This window comes from Brassica napus, unplaced genomic scaffold, assembly GCF_020379485.1.
Source record: "Brassica napus cultivar Da-Ae unplaced genomic scaffold, Da-Ae ScsIHWf_2272;HRSCAF=2928, whole genome shotgun sequence".
Taxonomy (NCBI): domain Eukaryota; kingdom Viridiplantae; phylum Streptophyta; class Magnoliopsida; order Brassicales; family Brassicaceae; genus Brassica; species Brassica napus.
In genome coordinates this window covers 15,257-35,506 of record NW_026015667.1, presented here as the reverse complement: position 1 = coordinate 35,506, position 20,250 = coordinate 15,257, and the positions used below count along the sequence as shown (strand labels likewise).

General features: G+C 34.1%; 1 protein-coding gene and 1 pseudogene across 1 annotated transcript; one reads left to right on the top strand and one right to left on the bottom strand.

Moving 5' to 3' along the window:
• Positions 1-1,962: 1,962 nt before the first annotated feature.
• LOC125600451 lies at positions 1,963-4,891 on the top strand (annotated as a pseudogene).
• Positions 4,892-17,564: 12,673 nt separating this feature from the next.
• LOC125600450 (secreted acidic protein 2-like) lies at positions 17,565-20,139 on the bottom strand. The gene is made up of 2 exons (XM_048773156.1): positions 19,959-20,139; positions 17,565-17,800 (listed from the first exon to the last, which is right to left on the bottom strand). Exons 1-2 carry the CDS (start codon positions 20,137-20,139, stop codon positions 17,565-17,567), a joined length of 417 nt encoding a protein of 138 aa, XP_048629113.1.
• Between the last annotated feature and the right edge of the window lie 111 nt (positions 20,140-20,250).

The following is a 20,250-nucleotide window of genomic DNA, read 5'->3' as shown; positions in this document are numbered from 1 at the left end:
TTTAGCTAAATTAAATACAAATAATTGTTAAATATTGTTTTTCTGGATTATATTAATTTTTGAAATAACTAAATACAATTACAATTTAAGATAAATATTATATCAGAAGAAGAAGTGACACATACATGTGACGATTTCAAACAATTGATATTAGAAATTAAATTATGACATGTAAATTATAAAAATTATTTTAATTTGAAATAGTTATATAAACATTAAGTATATGATTAACGTTTAAAGTATATACCACTAATGATCTAAAACAAATATCTACGTATGTAAAACTGAAAACAAACACTCGCGCGGTTACTCGGATCAAGTTCTAATTTTTTAGTTAAAATTAAAATTCACAATACAAAATCAATATCGCGATCTTCTAGAAAAAAAACAAATTATTCTAATAATACGTTTGAAAAAAATATAATATAGAAAGTAACGAAAAGTAACATTATTGTTTAGTTATTAAAATTTTAAAAGATGATATTTTATATTTTTATAATGAGATATTTTTCTTTCAGTAAATTTTAGTTTTAAATTTATTTTTAAATTTTTTGTAAATCGAATTAACTATCCGATTAAAAATACATATATTACTGGATTTTTGGGCACCAAAATATAGACGGGTGACAAAGTAAATTAAATTATAAAATTATCGATCGGGACAAATAAAATGAATCACAAATACTTTTAAAAATCGAATACCAATTCGTGTCTAACCCTAGGTCTCTCTGTTCTAAAACACGGACGCCTAGCCGATTAATCGCCCGGCTAGGCGCTCAACGGTATGCAACCGCCGCGATTAAGACCTAATCAGCTTAACTAATCGGTTTACCAACTAATCGGCCAACAACCCGATTATCGGTTTTATTTCCGATTTTTACCGACTAAATCCGATTTTTTTTAACTAATTAGGCAAAACTTAAGCCTTTTGTAGAAGCCCAGTTGCAGGATTTGCCTTTAACCACATGTAGCTATTTATAAAGGTCTTCAAGTCATGTACTCCTTGTATTTAGTCGATGTGGGACTTTGGCTAAAGTGTTTTTAAATTTTTTTGTCTTTTATTAAAATACGATGGGTGAAAGAATCGAAACCAAGACCTGTCACAGCTTACTCGAGTGTCATAAACCACTAGACCGAAAGATAACTTGTTGGTTATACACAATTTCTAATATATATATACATATTATTATAATAAATAATTATAAAAACTAATTCTCAATTAATCTCCACATAATCCCTGATTTATTGATTAGGCGCTACTTTCACATCGAGCGTCCTACTAACTCCTAGCAAGTTCTTATACAGGGTCCTAGGTATGATATTAAAAGACTACAAAAGAAAAGAGGAGGAGCATAAATATCTTTACTTTTCAAAAAAAATAATTAAGAGTGAGTCAGCATTTCAACGTTATGTGAAATCTCAAATCAACGAATAGTGGATTGATGATAAGAAAAAATATAAGACACGGGTCGACTTCTAAGTGATTAAGTAACCACACTAGAGATAATTAATATTTTTAAAATGTAGCTTAATGAACGAACATGTACTCTGCGGATTTTGGATGCTCACAAGCGTCGTGTCTTATTGTTTCCCAGAGATTTGAAGTCCTCAAAAGCCGATTATACATAATAATAATGACGTATAAACTTGGTCCCTAATTAAAAATAGTTCTCGTTTATGAATTAAGCCGTTGCCACGTCTTTAGTTTTCACATTTGGACCCACTGTTTTATATGTATCCACTTTATCACTTTTAATTAATCAATGTAATTGCTCAAAAAAAAAATTAATCAATGTCCCAAGTATAATAATACTATTTACTAGATTTATATAAAACGTGGCTTTCAATATTTTCGTTAAAGGATAATACTTTTATTAAGTAAGGATCATGACGGATGTAAATACATATGCACTAATACTTATATTTCAACCAAGTAGATGTAGGTCGAAGTCTTGCATATTTTGCTTAGAAAAATGCACTGAGTGACTCGCTGGATTTGCTTTCGCTCCAGCATGTCAAATTATCTTAGATGCCGACACAAAGCACACATTAAACAATTTAAAAAGACACAAATAATATAGTTTAAAAAGATAAATTATACAAAAGAGGAAGGAATCCATCATCAAAATTTCATAAAGTTGCAATATAATAAAACCATCTTGCCTTCTTGTCATCTCATCTCTCCTATCTTCTCCATATATAATTCATTTCACACCTCCAAAACTCAACACACACATGCACAATCTCTCTGCAAAATTTCCAAAGTTTCAGCCTTTCAATTTTAAATTTCTCTATACTAAATTCACATTTTCCTCTGTTGCAAATTCAAGTTCCGTGAAATTCAACTCACACAAAACATTTAAACTTTCTTTAAACTGAAACCATATATGGATCCTTCATATACATGCATAAAAGAGGAGTTTCCTACTGGTATCAATGATTCCCCATCACCACCATCTTCTTCAACTTCCTCTTACCTCCATTCAACCTCCATGGCCCCAAATGATCCAGCAACATTAAACTCTCCGCAACCAATAGAAGGTCTCCACGAATCAGGCCCACCTCCATTTCTGACAAAGACATATGATCTGGTGGAAGATTCAAGAACCAATGATGTTGTGTCTTGGAGCCAAGACAAAAACAGCTTCGTTGTCTGGGATCCACAAGCTTTTTCCATGACTCTCCTCCCCAGATTCTTCAAGCACAATAACTTCTCTAGCTTTGTTCGCCAGCTCAACACATATGTATGTTCTAATCTTATCTCTCTATACGTGTGTTTGTTTCTGTGATTCCATGTATGGCACGAATCTAAAGAGATCTAACAACTCACAATTAAATCGTGACAGTAACTCTTGGGCTATACACTTGTAAATTTTTCCCTGTGGTGCAGTCAAGTGTTGAATCGACTCATGGACTTGGCTCTTGATTGTTTTTTGTTTTGTTTTATACCATCAGAGTAGTTGATTAGTGTTAATTATTATATAATTGCATGAAGGATTCGTTACTTTATATACTGTTGTGACGGACCAGATGCACTCCTGGGCAGATGCTTTACTAGATCCAAAACCGGATGCCCGTGCTGGAGGCCAGACGCTCAACTAGAGCAGATGTCCGTCACCAGATGTCCAATCTCTCGCTTAGTATGATATTGTCCGCTTTGGGCCTAAGCCCTCACGGATTTATTTTTGGATCGTTACTCCCAAAAGACCTCATGCTAAGTGGAATTGGACAGCTATATATATTAGATTTATTATGTCAAATATCCCATGTGGGACTTGGATTGCCTTTTATTTATTCTGACAATCTTCCCCTCAACCAAGGACCACAGAACCTTGGCTCTGATACCAATCTGTTGTGACAGACCAGATGCACTCCTGGGCCAGATGCTCTACTAGAGCCAGACCGGATGCCCGTGCTGGAGGCCAGACGTTCAACTAGAGAAGATGTCTGTCACCAGATGTCCATTCCCTCGCTTAGTATGATATTATCTGCTTTGGGCCTAAGCCCTCACGGATTTGTTTTTTTTTTGGGATCGTTACTCCCAAAAGGCCTCATACTAAGTGGAATGGAACAGCTATATATATTCGAATTTATTATGTCTAATATCCGATGTGAGACTTGGATTACCTTTTCATTTATTCCGACAATATACATAAATGCAAGTGGGCATCATTGTTCTCCGAAAAATCTCGCCTTTATAATATTTACATCCCACTTGTGTATTTTGTGTCTTTTTGTCTCTAGAGATCTCTTGAACGGAGCTCTAAAACTTGATAAATATGATATATGCAGCTACTTTTTTTGCTCTCTCTCTATAATATATACATAAATGAAGTATAACTATATGAATACTCCCTCATACCTAGTTGCATAAAATGCACAAGATAGATAATGAGATGGGTTAGAGTAGCTGGAGTGTTTTGGATTTGACTATATAATATTAAGTTAATTGATAGCATTTGGAGTTGTATCTAACCATAAAATTGTATAATAGGGTTTCAGAAAGGTGAATCCGGATCGATGGGAGTTTGCAAATAAAGGGTTTCTTAGAGGGCAAAAGCATCTCCTCAAGAAAATAACTAGAAGAAGGACGAATAACAATAATCAAATGCAACCACCTGAATCATCCTCTCAACAACAATCACTAGACAATCGTTGCATAGAAGTTGGTAGGTATGGTCTAGATGGAGAGATGGACAGCCTAAGGCGAGACAAACAAGTGCTGATGATGGAGCTAGTGAAACTTAGAAAAAACAACAAAGCACCAAAATGTATCTCACATTGACTGAAGCAAAGCTTAAGAAGACTGAATCAAAACAACATCAAATGATGAGCTTCCTTGCTTGCGCAATGCAGAATCCTGATTTCCTTCAGCAACTCATGGAGCACAAAGATAAGAGTAAGGATATGGAAGAAGCAATCAGAAAGAAGAGACAAAGAACGATCGATCAAGGGACAAGTGATGTGGTTAATGTAGAAGATTGTGATGTTAATGTCGGTGGTGGATCCTCCTCGAGGTTTGTTGACATGAAACAAGACATATATGGAGACATGACTGAATTTGATATGTCTGAGTTGGACGGACTTGCTACGGACATTGAAGGACTTGGAGGTCAGTTCACTGGGGAAGAAGTCTTGGATGTGGATAAAAGAGAACAAGAAGGGTTCCAAAACGAGAACAATGAGAGTTATGGTGAAGATTTTTTGGAAGGTTTGTTTAAAGAAGATCAAGATATTGATTTTGAACGAGATGGGGAAAATGTTGATGTGCTCATTGAGCAACTTGGTTATTTGGGTTCTAGTTCACACTAACTGAGAAGAATTTGAAAAAAATTCTTAAGCATTTGAATCAACTTGTTTGTCCTATTGGATAGCTTTATTTTATTTTTTATTTTTATTTTGTCAGCAAACAAAGCAGATTCATGTAGACTCTGCGAACCACCCCGGTAGCTCTGCATCCATATGGACGACAAACGACGGTTGCTTTCTTGCACTGCGTGCGAGACTGTCCGCCTTTAAGTTCTGTGTCCGTGGTATATGAATGATCTATGAGCTGTTTAAAACTCCTCTTTAAAACTTTTATGTCTTCCAAATAGCTTGCAAAGGCTGGTCACTCTTCTGGTTCCGACATCATCTTCACCAATTAAGCACTATCCGTTGCAAAAGTAACCCATGCTTGTCTAAGATTCCTCATACATTCCATTGCACATATAAGGGCCTCTATCTCTGAGTGTAGTGGCGACTGACTCGCTCTCGTGTGTCAGTCGCCACTACACTCAGAAATAGCTTTATATCAGTTAGGTGTTGGACTAACATATTGAACTTTAGTTTAATTAAGTCATGTTTTTGTTTCTTTTGATGCTTTTTGGAATAAAATTGTTTGTTGTTATAACTAGTTTTGCTCCATGCACATATTTCTTACAAGTCTTTAAACATATATTTTTCATAACAAAATTTATTAATATTTGACAGTTGTATGATTCTCCAAGTTGAGATTTTTATTCAAACTATGTTATATATCACATATAAAATTCTTAAATTGGTTGTTTTTCTACTTTCTTCACTTGTCTAGATTAATGTTGTTTTCTTAGAACGTCTTTAAGTCTATTCTATATTTTAAATAGAATTTAGAATAAAATTAATTAAAAAATTAATTTTACCTAATCGTTTTTCACTTTATTATAAAATAAAAAAAAATAACTTTAAAAAAAATGAAATAATTTTTTCTTTTTATTTATTATTCTATTTTACTCTGAAATAAAGTATGGTTAGAATAAAATTCAATTCTATTATAGAATTATTCTAGTTTTTTTTTTTTTAAATATATTATGGGTTGTAGGGAAAAAATAATTTTATGGGTTGTAGGGAAAAAATTACTCTTAAAACTAATATTGACTTGTTTCTTTTATAAATATTTTTTCTTTTATGTATTATAAACAATAGTTTTAATACAATTTGTGATGAAACCAAAAATATATCATATAAAATATTTTTGGACCCTTTCTATTATTATTTTTATATAAAATCACATATATTTTAAAAATAAATCTTTGATATGAAAAAATGAGAAAACATCTTATTGAGTTTGGGACGTTTGCACCGTTGGATACAGTGATCATTTATGTGTATGCGTAGACGGTGCTAAACATCTTAAATGTGTTTGATCTATCATCTATCTATAACAAGGAAATAGGGAAAAACATGTACATAAATTCACTACTGAAATTAACTACTCCCAACATTATATGAACTAAAGTAGTCATTTTAATAACACAAGTTAACGTACTGCACGTATAATGTGGATGGATGTAAATGATAAAAAATAATTAGTTTCTCTTTTTAGAAAAACCTAAGTTACATGTATATTTCTGTCTTGATCATAGATGTATAATCAACTAATTTCAAGATAGAATCATATTATCCAACTCGATAGAATAAGCCAAACGTACTGGTAACCTTAATTTTGGTGAACTAGTGGGTCAAATTATATCTGAAGGAGGTTCCACAGAAATCAAATCTCGTAGCTCTAGTAGTTTAAAACAAACAAAAAAAATTCAATTGGTGTGTCTCTATTTGTAATTTACAATCCATTTATCAACTCACTCGACTTGTTAAGAATGTAATGCCCCACTGACAGACACTACAAGAAAACAGCGGTATTCTGATGGACATTCCGACGGAAAATGAAATCCTCGCAATATCCCGAGGAATTTCCGAGGATATTCCGAGGAAACACAAAATTTGGTTTCCTCGGAATTTTTCTCGGAATATACCGACGGAATTCCGAGGAAATATCAATCCGTCGGAATATTTTTATGGAATACCGAGGAAAAATGTATTCCTCGGAAAAAACCGATGAATTCCAAGGATATATTATAGCCGTTGGAGAGCCGTTGGGGGATTTTAAAAATTCCGAGGAAATTCGACGAAACTAGCCGTTGGCGTCGGAATTCCGTCGGAATTTCCTCGGTCTGTCGGCTGATTCATGAAATTATAAATATAATACAAGCAACTCTCTTCCTCTTCATTCACTCCATATCTTCATCCTCCCTCTTACTCTCTTTACACACGAATTTGATTCATAAAAACATGTCTTCTTCAAATTATTTTCGTTCCTGGATCGATCGACCTCATTTGGATCCGAACACGAGATTGCTTACGGAAGAATACCAACGAGGTATAACCGAATTCATGGGGTTAGTTCACCGATAACCGGAAGCAAAAACAGGTATGTTAAGATGTCCTTGCTCTAATTGTAAAATAGAAAGGTTATTAAAGAGTGGGATGTTTGGACTCATCTATATTTGAATGGGTTTACACGAAGTTACAAAATTTGGTATCATCATGGGGAAACTGATTATGAACATGGTAGTACTAGCGAACCTCAGCCAGCGGTTAGATTAGAAGAACCAATTAGAATGGATGTAGATTATGGTGTAGGTACTGAGCAGATGGTAATGATCATTTTAGAGGGGAAGATTTACCCAATGCAGAAGCTAGGAGATTTATGATATGTTGGATGCATGGAAAGCAACCATTGTACGAAGGTTGCAGAGATGGTCATTCAGCTTTATCATCTGCTACAAGATTGATGGACATTAAAACAAATTATAATTTGGCTGAAGACTGTGTGTGGATGCGATTGCTGATTTTGTAAAAGGTATTCTACCCGAGGATAATGTAACTCATGGTTCATACTACGAGGTTCAGAAACTCTTAGCTGGTCTTGGTTTATCGTATCAGGTAATAGATGTATGCAGCGACAACTGCATGATTTATTGGAGGGCGGATGAACAGCGGGTTACATGCAAATTTTGTGGGAAGCCTCGTTATAAAGATACGAGTGGAAGAGTTCCACTGCCATATAAAAGGATGTGGTATTACCTTTGACGGAAAGGTTGCAGAGGTTATATCTGTCTGAACGCACAGCGCAACCAATGAGATGGCATGCGGAGCACTCAACAGATGGTGAGATCAGACAACTTCTCAGATGCAAAAGCGTGGAAGCATTTCCAATCAAAGTATCCCGACTTTGCGTATGAGAGAAGAAATGTCTACATTGGATTATGTACTGATGGTTTCAGCCCGTTTGGCAAGAGTGGAAGACAGTATTCTCTATGGCCAGTCATTCTTACACCATACAACCTACCCCCAAACTTGCTTGCGACGAGAGTTTTTGTTTCTCTCGATTCTCGTTCCCGGACCAGAGCATCCTAAGAGATCACTTGATGTGTTTCTTCAGCCACTAATATATGAGTTGCAACAACTATGGGCTCAAGGTGCTGAAACATACGATGTTTCGTGTAAAGAAAACTTTCAAATGCGGGGGCAGTACTAATGTGGACAATAAGTGATTTTCCAGCATATGGTATGTTATCTGGATGGACAACACATGGAAGGCTATCATGTCCATATTGTCAAGATAACACTGATGCTTTCCAACTAAAACACGGAAGAAAAACGTGTTGGTTTGACTGTCACAGGAGATTCCTACCACCTGATCATCCATATCGTAGGAGTAGGAATTTGTTTACGAAGAACAAGAGAGTGTTTGACAGTCCACCTCCGGAAATTTGTGGGAAAGATTTGAAGACACAACTAAGAGATTTTGATGCAGAAATGACGCCAGACGTCGGTGGACATGAGCATTTTCCGGTAGATGTTGTTGGAGACCTACATAACTGGCACAAAAAAAGTATTTTCTGGGATCTGCCATACTGGGAGGATCATCTGCTAAGGCATAATTTAGATGTCATGCATATTGAGAAGAACTTTTTGACAATCTCATGAACACGATCCTTAATGTTCAAGGTAAAACAAAGGATAATTTGAAGTCAAGACTGGATTTAGTCGATATATGTGCTCGTTCAGATCTTCATGTTGATGAGAATGGTAGGGCTCCTTTTCCCATATACCGACTTGATGCAGAGGGAAAAGATGCGTTCTTTGATTGGATTTCAAACGATGTGGAATTTCCAGACGGTTATGCATCTAATTTGCGTAACTGTATCGACATAAAGGAATGAAAGTTTACTGTCTTGAAAAGCCACGATTGCCATGTAATGATGCAGCGCCTCCTTCTGTTTGCCTTCAAGGAACTATTACCACGAAATGTTCATGAAGCAATTGCAGGGATAATAAGTGGTTTATTCCGCGATTTATGCACGAGATCAGTGACTCTTGAAGGTATTGAAAATTGAAGACTAACATAGCCGTGATTCAGTGCAACCATTAGAAGATATTTCCTCCCTCATTTTTTGATGTTATGGAGCATCTTGTTATTCACCTGGCAAGAGAATTGGAACTTGGAGGTCCTGTGCAGTATAGATGGATGTATCTGTATGAGCGGTATATGTTCCATTTGAAGAAGATGGTGAAAAATTTAAGTAGGGTGGAAGGTGGAAGGTTCTATAGTCGCACAGATGATCAATGAAGAAACTTCAAACTTTGTCGAGTACTACTTTCCAGCAGAAGTTCAGACCAAAAACAGAAGACCTGCTTGGCATGATGATAGAGGCGAACGGGCAACATATCATGTTACGGTTCCAGACATTTTCACAGACGTTGGACGACTTAGCGGAAAACCAAAGGACCGTCGACTTACTGAGCAGGAGCGCAGTAATTTGCAAACATATTTGCTCACCAACTGCGAAGATGTTCTTCAATATGAGAGGTAAATAAATTAGCTTACAAATTTTTATTTTAACAAGTTGAAATTTAAATCTTAATTAATTACATTATTGTCATCATATGTACAGGATTTTCATGGCAGAAAAACGATTCGAATATAGATACGCCACAGAGGACGAACTAGAAGAAATGAAGCAGAGAGAATTTGCTGGATGGATGTTTACTTATGTGAGTGCTTTAAACAAATTAAAATATCATTTATCACATATTATACTAATTCACATTTATTGATATAACATATATATGTGCTATTAATAGGTGTCTACTGGTTTGGCCAGAGGTGAAACATTTGACGATTGGATACACGAGATGGTCGTTGGACCAAACTTTGTTGTGAAGTCATATCCGAGATTTTGTACTCGAGGATATGCATTCACAACTCAAAAGAGGAGACGTTCGAGTACGACTTATGATGCTAGCGTTTGTTCTGCATCAGGAGATGATGTATACTACGGACACATACATGAGATTTTGGAAATCAAGTATTTGGTCATGGTTGGATTGCGCTGTACTGTTTTCTATTGTGATTGACACGACAACACTCTAGATCAAGGTGTGAGAACAGATGCATTTGGTGTTACATCAGTAAATTCGAGGCGAAATCTGCAATATTATGATCCTTTCATTCTTGCTTCTCAGGCCGATCAGGTAATTAAATGTTAATTATTCAGAATGATTCATCATCGTGTGTATTAATATTAATTTATAATTTAATAATTTTTTAAATGTTACAGGTTTGTTATATCAAGTACCTTCGGGTAAGGAACAGAGATGATCCATGGGTTACTGTTACAAGACTCAACCCGAGAGGCCGAGTTCAGGGAAGTTCTGAGCTGGAAGACCCACTACAACCAAGCACATCTGGCAACTTAAGTGCAGCAGAAGATTTAGCTGGAGTTGGCCTTGTAGTCGATTTAACCGACTTCAGAGAGAAAGCTGTCGTTCACGTAGAGGATGAACCAGTGATTGGAGAGTTTCACCAAGATCCAGATTCAGATTCATCTGGTGATGATGACTCGGAAACAGACTAGCATCGATTTTTTTTTTTTTTTAATAGAAATACCGAGGAAATTCTGAGGGAAGATAGGTTTTCCTCGGAATTTCCTCGGAATAGACCTTGTCGATTTAGGGATTTGATTAAAGAGTCTTTTTCCTCGGAATTTACTCGGAATATTCCGACGGAATTTCGCGGAAGATAAGAGTTTCCTCGGAATTCCCTCGCAATATTCCGAGGAAATTCTGAGGAACTAGAGGTTTTTAACCGAAAACAACGTTTTGCGGATTGAATAACATGTATATAACCTTCATTAAATGTCTTAACCAAATTATGAAGTCAAACTTTGGTGTTTTACCCAATAACAAACACTTTTACGATTGCATGAATGAAAACCACACAACATAAGAGAAACACTTATACACTTTAATAAACAGTAAAGGGAATACTTACAATTATTTTTGAAATTTTTTTTATTTCATGGTTTATGATCATCTATACAAAGAATCCTCAATGGTATGCATTACAATTGTATAAGAAATGAAATAGGGCAAAAAAAATCGATGTTTTGAAACACCAAACCCTGTTTCCTCGGAATTTCCTCGGTAATTACCGAGGGTATTCGGAGGAAACATGGTTCCTCGGAATATTTTTATTTAACCGTGTAAAACAAGCCGCCAAATATTTCGCGAAAATTGAATTAATGATTTCCGATGGAAATATTTAATCATTCCGAAGAAATTCCGACGGACATTTTCTGTCGGACGCCTCATTTTATTAGGTCGAACCAGATCTTCTTCCCCATTCTCTCTTCCTCTCCGCCGAACTCTCTCTTCTCTCTCGCGATTTCCGCCCTTTCCTCCCTTCTCTCTCGACGATTTCCGGCGAATCCGCCCTAATCCTCCTCAATTTCAGTCACTGCATCATGTATGAACCCTATCTCACTCTCTTATGTTAGATTTGTTAGGTTTTTAAGTAGATTTGATGATTTTGGAATGATATTTATAGATTTTTGTTAGGGTGAATGGTAGGATTTTTGTTATGGTATTCACTTGATTTGGATTTTGTTTTTAGTTTTTATTAATTTTGTAATTATAAAAATCTAATTGATAATTATGTATATATAATATGAAAACGTTTTTGTATATAAAATCTATTTTTTGCATTATAAAATCATTTACATATTTATTAAACATTTTAATAACTATAAACTTTTTTTGTGATTCTGTCAAAAAAAAAAAAACTGTCAAAAAAAAAAAAATAAACTTTTTTGTGATTAAAAATTATTATTTGGGATTTAAAAAAAAAAAATATATATATATATATATATATAATATAAATTTCTATATTTAATAAACATTTTTAATATTATTAAAACTATTTTTTGTAATTATTAAACTATTTTATTTATTAAAACTATTTTTTGTAATTATTATACTATTTTTATTTATTAAAACTATTTTTTGTAATTATTAAACTATTTATATTTTTGTGATTAAAAACTATTTTTTAAATATGCTTTTTTATTTATTAAAATTATTAGAACTAATTTTTAAATATGTTTTTTTTAATTTATAGGTCTAATGATGATCAGACCCGGCCTCGACACCGTCGTGGTCATGGTGGTACGGGGAGCCAGTCTCGGGATTCCAGCCAGATTCAGGATTCCGCTTCGCCCCACAGCTCCTACCATACATCTCCCTCTCCATTTCCCGCTCCTGCTCCTCCGCTCCCGCTGCTGCTGCACCCGCTCCTGCTCCTCCGGGTCCTCCGGGAGGGAGTGATGAGTGTTGAGGAGTTGGTTCGACAGCCCGGTCGTAACCATCTTCCCTATCTCACTCCGTATCCATATGGACGGGGTCAAACATGGTAATTTAACGTCTTTTTTTTTATTAAAAGGTCTCAAAGTCGATGAACAACACGATCTGGAATGAGTTGTGTGTGCATTGGGATAAGGAAGAGACGAAAGAAACTTCTTCCACCAACTCCACCAACCGCAGGAGCGAGCGTAAAGGGAAGGGCGTCTTCAAGCATTAATTGGGTGCTCAATCTACTGCCACTCTGGGGGATCGCATGGTAAGTTCAGCCGTTTTTTCTTCATTATTTAAGTTTTTGAAATTTTATTTTTTGTGCATTTCTTCTAATTTCTAATGTTTATTTAATTTATGTTTTTTCAAAGCGGAAGAAAATGATGGCGAGCCGGTTGATGATCTCGCCCTAATGAAGAGAGCGTATACCAACAAGAAGACCGGCCAGATTGATGATGGTCTTGTGAGGGAAGTGGTCACCCTGGTCCAAACTCAGGTGCAAGACGAAGTGTCTCAGCTTCAAACCGAGGATAACGATTCGACGGCTTCGACCAACTTGTCTCGGGTTCGAATCAACGAAATCGTTGAATCTGTAAGTTCTTTTTTTTTAAGTTCAATTCATTTATTTCTTGATTTTTATTTTATCATCTTTTTATATTATTTAAATTTGGCTATTTTCTATTTCAGTCGGTTCCAAAGAAGAAGGGATGTTTGATCGGTTTTGGTCGTCGCTCTCGGTCGGTTCCTCCTTTTTCTGCACCACCGCCCTTTGTTGATCCAGAAGTACTTACGGCTCAGTTGATGGACAAGGATGATCGCATATCTTTGTTGGAGACCCAGAGATGGCGGCTCAACAGGCGGGCTATGAGGCACAGAAGAGGCTGAACCAGCAAATGATGGAGATGATGAAGAGGATGTACCCGAACGAGGTGTTCCCGAACGTGCAAGACCCGTAGTTTTTTTTTTCAAAAACTCGGAATGTTTTATTTTTTTTTGTACAACTTTGAATATTATCTAATATGTTTTCAATTTTAATTTTAATTTTAAATTTTCGAATTTAAATTTAAAAACAAGCGGGCTATTTCTTTGCAAAATTGTGCTCAATTTCATATGTGACAATTCCACCAAGATCTCTTAGTTAGTTGGGGGAAGAATCCGCACGAATCGGATTTTTTGAGGAAATATCGAGAGAGAATTGGATTTGGTTAGACAATGTGTGGTTGGTAAACAAGGATAGATTTTTTAGCAAGGTACGAAATGTATCGTCAAATATTCAATATGATTCTACAAGATCTAGTTTCGTTCAAGTAACGGATTCTAGCCAATTGAACGGATCTTCTGATCAATTCATAGATCCTTTCGATTCCATTAGTAATGAGGATTCGGAATATCACTATCACACATTGATCAATCAAAGAGAGATGAACTTCCGAGGATTGGACCATCGGAAAGTCCATCGAAATATCCCGAGGAAGTTCTCCCTCGGTATATTCCGAGGACCTTTCCGACGAACTGGTGGTCCTCGGAGTTTTCTCGAAAATTCATTTCCTCGGAATTCCGTCGGAAATTTCCGAGGGATTTCCGAAGAAAAATGAAATTCCGAATAGTTATTTCCGAGGACTTGTTTCGTCGGAATAACGTTATTCCAACGATATATTCCGACGACATACCGACGATTTTTTCCCTCGGTATGCCGATGTTTTCTTGTAATGACATGGCTTGAGCATTTCATTTTTAATACTTTGCTATTTGGCTTTACTTTCATTTTTCACATTATTGGTGGTATCTCACAGACCACCTTCTAGGCTTCTCTATCTCCCACTGCTCCATATCCTTCTAGTAAGTAATTAATTTTTATTTCTCGTGTTGCGGAAAGAGCAAGCTATATCACTGGCTTTTGGTTCTGTCTTTGATAATCATTGTCTAAATATCTTCCCGAAATAGAAAACCATATTGAGTTTTTTTTGTCGATGCTTTTTCTTACATATGTAAATTTTATTTTTATTTTAAACGCGATAAAAAACTAAATAGAAAAATCAAATCTATGGCTAACAAGTTTGCACGTGATGTTTAGCGTCTGTTTTATTATGGTTTATGTTAATTTAATTCCATCGTCTTAGTATTGAATAATTTTTTGTTTAAAAAACACGAAGAAATAGACTTATGATTGCATTATATCTATACTACAAAGTATTAAAGATAGCAGTTTGATGTTCATTCTAATGAGTCCAAACAATTTGATTAGTAATTACAATTCTGAAATAGATAAATGACATTAAACTGTGTTGAATAATGAAATAAATTAATTATAAGATAGATGTCAAAAGTTAAGACCATAGAATGATGCTTTGGAATACGTAGGGTGCATAATCTGATGATGGTGTCAAAGAAAATGTAAAGCTGGTTGAAAGAAATCTCTAGAATATCCATGGACACTCTAGTCTAAGATTCCGAATAAACCCTCTACACTAGTGGCAGATAATCTTGCTAATATGCTTATTACATAAAAAAAAAGTTTCAAATCTTAAAAAAGAAAATAAACAAGAATAAACAAATGATATTTAAAATGATGCACAAGTGTTTTTATAGGCCGACTCAGAATAGTATAGTCTCATGTAAAATTCATAAAGTATACAGAATTATTAATTTAAATCGCCTGTAATGTTTTTATAGTTCGTAATATCATTTATAAGCGTTAGTAAAAGAACCAACAACAATTATCGACTGATTTTGAAACTCCCCCCCCACCCCACCCCCCAATAACTTAATTAAACTATGTACCATACTAGAATATATTTCTACCAATAAATATATATATACACATATATATATATACACGGTTAAAAGAACAAATATAATTATTAACCCTAGAGCACGAATTTAAATTATCTATTATATTAAAACTGGAGTACAAAATAATTTTTGGCTATTTTTAAGTGCATTTTATTTTACAGATTTTCATCTTTTTTAAACCAGTTCATTTATTAATTTTATTTAGGTGTTTTTATTAAATTTACATTATTTTTCACTATTTCAAATTACTTCTTCACTGTTTCAAATTACTTCATCAGTTGTATTTACCGTAATAATTTGATGTCATTTATTTTACGTATTAACCATAATAATTTCACATGTCATTAAATGAAATTGTTCCATTAGTGGAAAAATTCAAACCGGTTAACAACATATTTTTTATTTATTTACATAATCAGTTAAACATGGACATTCAAGTATACGTACGGATATAGATTGGTTTTACTGGTATCGGGTTTTTGGATTCTAAAATTAAACTTATGTTAGAATATTATAATTTTTTGGATAGGATTCAAATTAGATTCTTTCGAGTCCAGATAAGTGTTTAAGAGCCTAAAAATATATAAATAACCTATATATTTAAAAATATCACTAAATAATTTATGAAAATGTAAAAATTAATATTTGCACGGGACGTGCGTGCGGATCAAGCTCTAGTAGACTTTAAAATAACACTAAAACTAAAAATACAAAGAAAGATGAGTATTAATTAAGGAATTAACAGAAAAGGAAAAGCAAACGATAATGGTAAGTGGGGGTCACGTAAAATCTGTTCCATTCTTGTCTATTGAAATTAAAGATAGCGTATGTACGTGCTCTGCTGGTTCGTCATGACTGATTCATTTTTCTCCATCTCTCGCTCCATAGCTCCAAAACTGATATATATATATATATAATATATATATATATATATATCATTTTAGATGTTTTTTTTTTTTGCTTTTGCCCCATACAGATTCACACACTTCTTTTGGATTACTTAAATTCTACTGATCATATTAAAACTCGTTATTCATCTCAGGTGATTCTTATAAATTATTGTTATACAAAAAGGGAGGGCAATCCATAACTAAATCTTTACTTCTTTGCATACATTCAAGGCTGATTGTTTTTCGAAATGGTTTTAGAAAAAAAAAAAGTGGTTTTAGAAAATAACGGCTCTCCAACGGAAGCTACTGGCCCAATTCTTTGATATCATGGCCCATGTGCTTTATTATTTCATTACACCCATGCTCATTTCTCTTTAGAAAAACTTGCAGTATGTATATAGTTTCGGTACATTCGGTACATCTAGTACACGTATACATTTTTAAGGAGATTGTACATTCGGTACATCTAGTACACTTATACATTTTGATATTATTGTCCGAGAAACTATGTAAGGTGGATGTATAATAAGATATTACAAATGTAGAAAACATTTTGAGCACTACTGTACATTTGGATACATAGTGTACACATGTACACTTTATTCATAGTGTCCACATGTACACTTCTATTAACAATTAAATGCTATTTAAATAATTTATTTTAACTAATTAAGATGCAATGGTAACATCTAAGTGTTCATATTGTACAAATACATATATATCATACTCAGTGTCAAATATCGTCAATGTGTACAAATATATTTTATTGTCCACGTGTACAATATTATACGAAAAATTACATGTACACCGATTCATTTGTACATTGCTAAAATTATGATATTTAATAATTTCAATGATTTTGAGTACGGCTGCTAAAAAGATGCATTTGATTTTGGATTCAGTCATATTTCAAAGATGCCATGATCCTACGTGTACATGGAAAGAAGGAAAAAAAAATTGCATGTACATTGTGTTAACATTATCGTGAGTTCATGAAGTCGCAGATGCTTAGTTATTTAGATAGAAAACCTACAAAAACCAAAAATGTGTACACAATCACTTTGATGTATAATACAAAATTAAGTGTACACATGTACAATTTGAAAGTAATGTACACAAGAATTTTTTATTTCGATTTTTTTCATTAATGATGGAAATTTACGAAAATACTCTCGTCTCTTCTTTCTTGGTCACTGCCGACCAGAAACCCTAATTTCCGCCTCTCTCACCTGTTTTTCACGATCTTTACATTATTTACTTGTTTTTATGTATTTTGTCCAGATTTGATAGATTTCAATCATAATCATGGTTTTACATTTCAATTCTAATTCATGGTTGCAAATAATCAAAAGTTCACCATTATTGCTCGGGGTGAAACTTTCTTTGCGACTAAACCGACGACGATTCCAACATCCACAACTCTAGTCCCGAGCATGACGACCACGGCGAGGAGGAGACGATTTGACCCCCAACGTTCCCGTCATCTACGCTGTTTTCGTTTACGTCACCGTTGTCACCGTCATTCTGTACGCCGCCATCTCCGTCACCGTCATTGTTTCCGTCTTCATCTTCGTCCTCGTCATTGCCTCTGTCGCCATCTCTGGATACCTCTCTGCCGTCTTCTTCTATGTATTTGTGTCATTAATCTTATAGACAAGAATACATCGTTTAATGTTGAAAAGTTGTAAGAGATGAAATCTGGATCATTGATTTTGAATGTAAATCAATAAATCCAACAGTTTAAAATTAAAGGTAAATATGTGTCGAATCAAATTTGGTCTGTGAATAAAATAATGTTTTTCTTTTTCCAAGTTACGTAACTGAATTAGTTAGAATGAAAGAATGAGGAAATTAAGAGTGAGCTTAGTTTACAAAAAATGTCCTACTAGTAGAAACTGACCTATTGTGAAATAAAAAACTTAAAACTGTCTCTGAGTGTAATAATTTCTTATTTTTGCGGGTAACTTTGAGACTCACAGATAACTATTTAAATAATAAAAGAAATTATTTATTTAGTTTCTCTAAATAATGATATAAATAAAATATTTATAAATAAATTTTATATATTTTTAATATATTTTTTAAATCTGTATTTTATTTTTTAAAAAATATTTTATTTTATAGATTAGTGGGTACTCGCGATTTAAATTCACCAACTCACATTTATCCCACATAAAATAGACTTGATCCGCATCTGTATTTGGCTATTTGCGATTTAATTTTTTCAAATCGTTCGACAAGCACCCGCTCTGCAGCAGTCAAATGTGAGTGAGACCCGTGGATTAAAATTCTCATGCCTAATTTCAGTGATAAAAAAATGTTTTACTATTTCAAACCTAATAAAGAAATATTTTTAGGTTCTATCAATAGTTTTCTGATTACAGCAAAAACACATTGTTATTTGATATAAAACTAAACACAAATGCAAATCCAAACATTTAGAAGGAAACTTGCATTTTGTGTTTTTCTTACCCATGCATACTGACAAATTAGTTTATATAAGACCGTTCTAATTTATCTTGATGATTATCTCCTTATAATAACCAAATATTGATCAATAATCTCCTCAAATGGAGAGTGATAGTGCTGGTAAATTAATATTTTCCCAAGCATTAAGGTTATGACTATTGATCGTGAACTTGAAATTAACCAACGCCACTGCTTTAACTGAATTCAAAGGCTGCAACGGGATGCACATATTTTGGAATAGAATTGTATGGAATGAGTCATTCATGAAGATTCCAATATTACCATTTGAGATGAATTAAAAATAAAATGCAAGGAATGGAATGAAATGGAATGTAGTTGAAAAACATTCAGCAACAAAAAGTCTCGTGAAGGTAAGGAATGAAAAATAAAATAAGAATTTTATATTAATTAGAGTTTTTATTTAATTTAAAATAAATCTATTTTCATTCCACTACATTCCTGCAAATAACTACCATTCATGTTAAGTAGATACTTAGAATAGAATTGTATGGAATGAGTCATTCATGAAGATTCCATAAAAATATTACCATTTGAGATGAATTAAAAATAAAATGCAAGGAATGGAATGGAATGGAATATGTGGAATGCAATGGAATGTAGTTGAAAAAACATTCAGCAACAAAAAAGTCTCGTGAATGTAAGGAATGAAAAATAAAATAAGAATTTTATATTAATTAGAGTTTTTATTTAATTTAAAATAAATCTATTTTCATTCCACTACATTCCTGCAAATAACTACCATTCATGTTAAGTAGATACTTATATTTCCATTCCATTTATTTTTATAACTGCTACTGTTCTATTTACTCGTATTCCATTTTTTGAATTCATCTTATTCCTCGTATTCCTGTAACTTAAAACCAGTTGCAGCCTTATATTTCCATTCCATTTATTTTTATAACTGCTACTGTTCCATTTACTCGTATTCCATTTTTTTGAATTCATCTTATTCCTCGTATTCCTGTAACTTAAAACGAGTTGCAGCCAAAGTGTTTTAACCCAAAGTTTCAAATGTCACTAATCCATATGTAAAAGACACAGAGTAGGCCTAAAACAAGCCAGAATACTATACAGAATTCAGGGGCAAATTTTGTAGTACACAATCTCTTCTTTCTCAAACGAGAGTCCCACCTTGACAAACTCAGTGAATGCCAGCGCGACCAAACCAAGCATCGCAAAACGCCCATTCCAAAGCTCAGCGTCTGATGTCATTAAACCTTTGGACTTGGACTCGGCTGTTATGCCCTTGAAAAGGGGCACAAGCGACGCAAGCGTCAAGATCGCCGCGCGTACCGAGGAACCACGAGACACCACCGTCGGAGATCTGAGCTAAAACGTTTTCGCCCTTGGAAAGTTCAACCGCCAACGCAGCCACGAATCCAACCATTGCTAAACGCCCGTTTATTCTTTCAGGTGCTGGACCGCTGAACGCTAACAAGTCGCTAAACTTTGTGCTCACCTGTGTTTTCACCATCCCAAATGTTAATTATTACTACAGTATTTTATATATGTAACGTCTACAACCCTCCCTTTAATTAATATGAAATTCAGCGGCAAAAAGAACAAAAAAATGTCAAATGTATTT

Excerpts from the sequence above, each read along its gene's own strand:
- LOC125600450 (XM_048773156.1), bottom strand. The coding sequence starts at position 20,139 with ATGGTGAAAACACAGGTGAGCACAAAGTTTAGCGACTTGTTAGCGTTC. Across the intron at positions 17,801-19,958 it reads TGGTGTCTCGTGGTTCCTCG|AAGAAGACGGCAGAGAGGTA; the intron begins GTACGCGCGGCG and ends ACAAATACATAG.